The sequence below is a fragment of the Tursiops truncatus genome, chromosome X (assembly GCF_011762595.2).
Source record: "Tursiops truncatus isolate mTurTru1 chromosome X, mTurTru1.mat.Y, whole genome shotgun sequence".
In the NCBI taxonomy this organism is placed as follows: Eukaryota; Metazoa; Chordata; class Mammalia; order Artiodactyla; family Delphinidae; genus Tursiops; species Tursiops truncatus.
In genome coordinates, this window is record NC_047055.1 from 2,318,835 (window position 1) to 2,324,828 (window position 5,994).

General features: G+C 58.4%; 1 protein-coding gene across 1 annotated transcript; it reads right to left on the reverse strand.

Moving 5' to 3' along the window:
* Positions 1 to 2,360: 2,360 nt before the first annotated feature.
* On the reverse strand, positions 2,361 to 4,614 carry LOC117310398 (paraneoplastic antigen Ma6F-like). Its single transcript, XM_033849955.2, has one exon. It carries the CDS (start codon positions 4,612 to 4,614, stop codon positions 3,346 to 3,348), a length of 1,269 nt encoding a protein of 422 aa, XP_033705846.1. The 3' UTR covers positions 2,361 to 3,345.
* Between the last annotated feature and the right edge of the window lie 1,380 nt (positions 4,615 to 5,994).

Sequence of the window (5,994 nt, forward strand, 5' to 3'; positions counted from 1 at the left end):
GCTCAAGCAGACTGAGCCCAGAGCTGGGAAGAGAGATATTCCCCTACCCCTTCCTGCTTGTGGGAGTCAGGGTAAGATTTGAGGCAGCTTCGGGGGTCCCATGGCCTGGCTTTCACAGGTCCATCACAGGCACCTGCAGAACATGCAGCAGTGTCCAGGGACGGTGACCTGGGACCTAGCGCACTACAAGATGACAGACCAGGGCTGGGGTGGCATGGCTTTTGCACAAGGATCTTAGAACATTTTAATTCTGACTGCCTTTTCCCATCTTTTATGTTATTGTTGTGGCATATTCCCCTATACATTTCTGAGTCACTGTTCATATATTTTAAAAATATATTTATTGGAGTATAATTGCTTTACAGTGGTGTGTTAGTTTCTGCTGTATAACAAAGTGAACCAGCTATACGTATACACATATCCCCATATCTCCTCTCTCTTTTCTGCTCTACAAAATACACTACCAAGAGGATGAAAAGACAAGCCACATACTGGGAGAACATCTTTGCAAATTCATAACTGATAAAGGACTGTTATCCAAAATATACAAAGAACTCTTAAAACTTAACAAGAAAATGCACAACCTGATTAAAAAATGGTCCAAAGATCTGAACAGTCACCTCAGCAATGAAGAGTTACAGATGAGAAATAAGCATATGAAAAGATGCTCTATCTCATACATCATCAGAGAAATACAAATTAAAACGGCAATGAGATACCACTGCATACCTATTAGAATGGACAGATTCTGAAACACTGACAATGTCAACTGCTGGTGAGAATATGGAGCAACAGGAACACTCATTCATTGCTAGTGGGAATGCAAGATGGTACAACCACTTTGGAAGACAGCTTGGACGTTTCTTACAAAACTATACTCTTAACCACAAAACCCAGCAATCACACTGCTTGGTATTTACTCAAAGTAGTTGAAAACGTCTGTCCCCCGAAAACCTGCACATGGATGTTTATAGCAGCTTTATTCCCAATTACCAAAACTTGGATGCAAACAAGGTATACTTCAGTAGGTAAATGGATACATAAACTGTGGCACATCCAGACAATGGAACACCACAATTCAATGCTGAAAAGAAATGAGCTATTAAGCCATGAAGACATGAAGGAATCTTCAATGCTTATTACTGAGTGAAAGAAGGCCAATCTGAAAGGGCTACATCCTATATGATTCCAACTATATGACAGTCTGTAAAAGGTAAAACTATGGAGACAGTAAGAATTCAGTGGTTTCCAGGCGATGGGGGAAAGGAAGCATGAACAGGTAGAGCACAGAGGGTTTTTAGGGCAGTGAAACTACTCTGTATGGTATCATAATGGTGGATACATGTCATTATACATTTTCCCAAACCCATAGAATGTACAACACCAAGAGTGAACCTGTGGACTTTGGGTGATAATGATGTGTCAATGTAGGTTCACCAGTTGTAACAGATGTACCACTCTGGTGCCAGATAATGGGAGAGGCTACACATGTGTAGGGGTAGGGAGTATATTGGAAATCTCTGTACCTTCCTTTCAATTTTGCGCTGAATCTGAAACGTCTCTGAAAACTAAATTGTGTTAAAAAAATAAAATGTCAGACTCAAGCCCTAACAGTTCCATAATCACATTAAAACACATGGTCTAAAATACATCAATTAAATGACAGAGAGTGGAAGAGGCGCCTCGCCGAAGCCGGGTGCCCTGCCCGCGTTGGGGCCCTTCTCGTCCGCAGCCATGCGGAGCACGGCGTGTCCCTCCGCCACGTAAACGGGACAGTGCAGCGCGGCCGGCAGCACCCTGGGCTCACACTCCCGCTCAGCCCCTCACAGAAGTGCTCCGGTTGCTCGGGGGTGACAGCACAGCCCAGCCAGGAAGTGACATCATAAAGGGCAGGCCCGTCAGCATGTCAGCCTCCTGCTTCACGCCCGTCATCGCAGGGGGCACGAAGACACTCGTGCACGGGTGCAGAGCCGCAGGCCGAGCGCTCGTGCAAACCGGCCACGGCCTTCTGGTCCCAGAGCCCCCGGGCGAGGCACACGTGCACGGACCCACGTGTGACCCACGAGGTCAGAAGTCCTCCTGTGTGTCCCCTGGCCTTCCGGGCCGTGCACAGCACCCATGATTTCAAGCACGAGCATCGCCCGAGACGCGGCCCACGGTCAAGGTCGCTAAAACATTACGATTCACCTATGAACTGGAAGAAAAACCCTCACGATGTCTGGGTCTGCAAAGTGCCTACCTTACCCTCTCCCCGGAGAGGTGTCCCATGGGTGCTGAGCAGGAATCGGACTCTGGACCCCCGCCCTCACCCGCAGCAGCCCTTTCCCTCCATTGCCCACAGCAGAGGCCAGACTCAGATGAAACGTTCAGGGAAATTTATTAAACAGAAACATTGACTGAAACCATTGAACACAGGGCATAACAACACACAGAGGAACTTCTAACGGCCACCGGAGCTCACGGGTCCCGGCCCCACCAGGGTCCTCAAAAAGGTGCCTCCGCTACACCCCACCCGGCGGCCCTCCATCTCCCCACAGTCTCCCTTCCTGAGGGCCCCGCGGGTGGCCTCTCGCCAGGAAGATGGGCGTCGGCCATGCCCGCTCCCCCCAGGGCAGACCCTCCATTTCAGGCCCACATGCCCGGGGCCTGGCCCTGCCCTATGGCGGGCACAGGACAGTCCCACAGCAGGGCGCACGCCACCAAGCCGGGGACGTGGAGTCCCGAGGAACAACGGGGTGGCCCAGCAGAACACAAGCCCTGGGGGGCCTCCCGCAGACCTCCTGCAGCCCCGGTCAAGGTCTTCCTTCGAAGGTCGCAGGTGGGCTCCCAGGTCCTGGGGTGGGCGCTGGCTATGACTTCGTCCATCCTGTCCTTCCTGCCGGCTCCTGAGACTGGGCTTCGTGTCTAGGCGCCGCGACCGGGGCGGGGTGGACTGCTCAGAGGAGAACGCATGCACATTTCCACAACAACAGGCAGCGCTGGGCCTGAATCTATGCCCAGAAAGCACACGTTGAGCTCACGACACTGGCCCACAGAGACCAGAGCCTTGGCTGGCACGTGGCGCACCTCAGGGCTCTGCGGGGGGACGATGGCTAGGGTGTGTGTGTTGGGGGGAGGGGAGCGGGGGCTGGGGGGTTCCTTGACACCTGGGTCCCTCTGGGGCCTACAGGGACACATTTGGGCTTGCCAGTACAGGGAGCAACCTGCCCCAGGGGATGATGAATAGGGGTCCCCTCTCAGGAGGGAGGCCCAGGCACCGGGAGTGGCCCCTAATATGGGGCCAGTAGGCTGCCAGGCCTGGCCTCCCCCTGCCTCCAAGCCTGGGGGCCCCGGGACCTGCTGAGCCTACTGGCCTGAGGTGCACCCCGGGGGGCTCATCTCTGCAGCCCCGTCCTCATTTCCCGGCTCTTCTGGGATGGGCTTGAGCCCCTCCTCGGGGGTCTCCTCGGCCTCCTGGCCTTCTGCCTGGGCGAGGCCCTCTGGCTCCCAGCCAGGACCTCCTGGGGCCACCGGGGAAGCACTGCCCATCCGGCCAGGCATGGGGACTCCGGGGGCATCTGAGGGTCCTGCCTGACCTAGGCCCGCAGGGGCGGCAGCACTTCCATCTTCCTGAGTGGCTGTGGACGCGTTGCTGGTCTCCCCAGGGCCAGGGGCTGCCCTGGCGGCACCATGGTCTTCAGGGGCCGCCTCGCCAGCCTTGGCAGTGCCGGCAACTGCCGCACTGGCCTCGTCACGTGCCGGGTGGTCCTCGGCGCTCCCTTCCTTGGAACGGGCGGCCTGGGCGGTGCTATCTTCACCGGCCGGGGAGGCCTTGGTGCCATGTGCAGTGGTGCCTGCGGTGATGGCCTCATGGGCCGGGGCGGCCTGGGCGGCTGCTGCCAGGACTGCAACGTCCACACGGGCCTCTTCCTGCCCTGGGAAGTGCTCCCTGCTAGCCGGGTCGGCGTCCCAGGCCTCGGTCTTCTGGATGAGCCGCAGCATCCCCGCAAAGCCGGGAGGCCTCCTCATCAGCCGCCTCCTCCTCAGCGTGTCCCGGAGCGTGTCGTTCAGCCGGGCCCGCGTCAGCACCTGCCGGGCGCGCGCCTGGTCCGCCATGGCCGGGTGGATGGCCCCCTTCTCCAGGGCCGACTGCAGCAGGCCTTCCAGGCGCATCACGTACGCAGAGAGAGTCTCCTGGGGCCGCTGGGCACAGGTCACGAACTTCAGCCGAGCACTCCCCCGGGGGTCCTTGTTCCCAAACACCTGCACCAGCGCGGCCAGGCAGTCCTGGGCAGCCAGCTCGGGATCTTCCGCCAGGAGGCCGCGCAGGAGGTCCAGCGCGGGGCCGCGCAAGCTCTCCACCAGCCTCCTCCTCCTCTCCCTCTCAGACACGTGGCGCCACAGGTGCAGCGTGTGGCTGGCCTGCTCCAGCCAGCTCTCAGAGGACCCTTCCCCGTGGCCCGGCTCTTCCATCCCAGAGAAGGTTCCCAGCTCCTGGTAGCCCATGCTGTCCAGCACGGGCTGCGAGGCCTGCCTCCACTGCTGGGTCCCGGGCCCTGCCTCACCCATGGCGCCTGCCGCTGTCACAACTGCTTCCTCAGGCGCAGCCGTTGCCCCGCCCGTGGGTCCTGCCATACTCAGAAGTCCTGCCACGCCTGCAACATTTCTGTAACCTGCAGCTCCTTCCTCATCTGACTCAGCTCCTGCTTCACCTTCAGCTCCTGCTTGACCCTCAGCTCCTGCTTCACCCTCAGCTCCTTCCGCACCTGCAGCTCCTTCCTCACCTGCAGCTCCCTCCTCACCTGCAGCTCCCTCCTCACCTTCAGCTCCCTCCTCACCTTCATCTCCCTCCTCACCTGCAGCTCCTTCCTCATCTGACTCAGCTCCTGCTTCACCTTCATCTCCTGCTTCACCTGCAGCTCCTTCCTCACCTGCAGCTCCTGCCTCACCTGCAACTCCTGCCTCACCTGAGGTTCTGTCGTCACCTGCAGCTCCTTCCTCATCTGACACTCCTGCTTCACCTTCAGCTCCTGCTTGACCCTCAGATCTTTCCCCACCTGCAGCTCCTGCCTCACCTGAGGCTCCCTCCTCACCTGAAGCTCCTTCCTCACCTGCATCTCCTGCCTCACCTACAGCTCCCTCCTCACCTGCATCTCCTGCCTCACCTTCAGCCCCCTCCTCACCTTCAGCTCCCTCCTCACCTGCACCTCCCTCACCTTCAGCTCCCTCCTCACCTTCAGCTCCCTCCTCACCTGCAGCTCCTACCTCACCTTCAGCTCCCTCCTCACCTGCAGCTCCCTCCTCACCTTCAGCTCCCTCCTCACCTGCAGCTCCTACCTCACCTTCAGCTCCCTCCTCACCTGCAGCTCCCTCCTCACCTTCAGCTCCTGCCTCACCTTCAGCTCCCTCCTCACCTGCAGCTCCCTCCTCACCTTCAGCTCCCTCCTCACCTAAGGCTTCCTCCTCACCTGTGTCTCCCTCCATACCTGCGACTCCCGCCTCCCCTGCAGCCTCCTCCTCCCCTGCAGTTCCTGAGTGACCTGCAGTGCCTGCCTCACCCGCCCTGCCAACCACTGCTTGTCCCTGGGGCTGCGCAGGGCAACTGGGTCTATCCTGTGAATCAGCATCAGGGGCCTGGGGCAGGCAGACCACAGTCCAGGGCCCTCCCTTGCCTGGTATTTGGCGGGGGAGCAAGCTTCGATTTAAACACTCAGCAAACTCGACCAGGGCAACACTCGACCCCAGCTCCTTTCTGTAGACCTTGCCCAGCACTCGGTACCTGCCCAGGGAACGCAGGGCAGCCTGCACAGCCTCCTGGAATTCCTGGTCTTTGCAGTCATCTGGGATTCCCAGGATGAGCAGAGATCGCTGAGCGTTCACGCCCATCGACCTGCACCAGTCCCGCAATACCGCCAGAGCCATCGCCATCTCCGAGGACCTGAGGGTGGGGGGAAGCGATCAAACAGGTGTGCACAGGCTGTTGAAGTGTGGGAATCGGCCTGTGGGTGCAAAGAG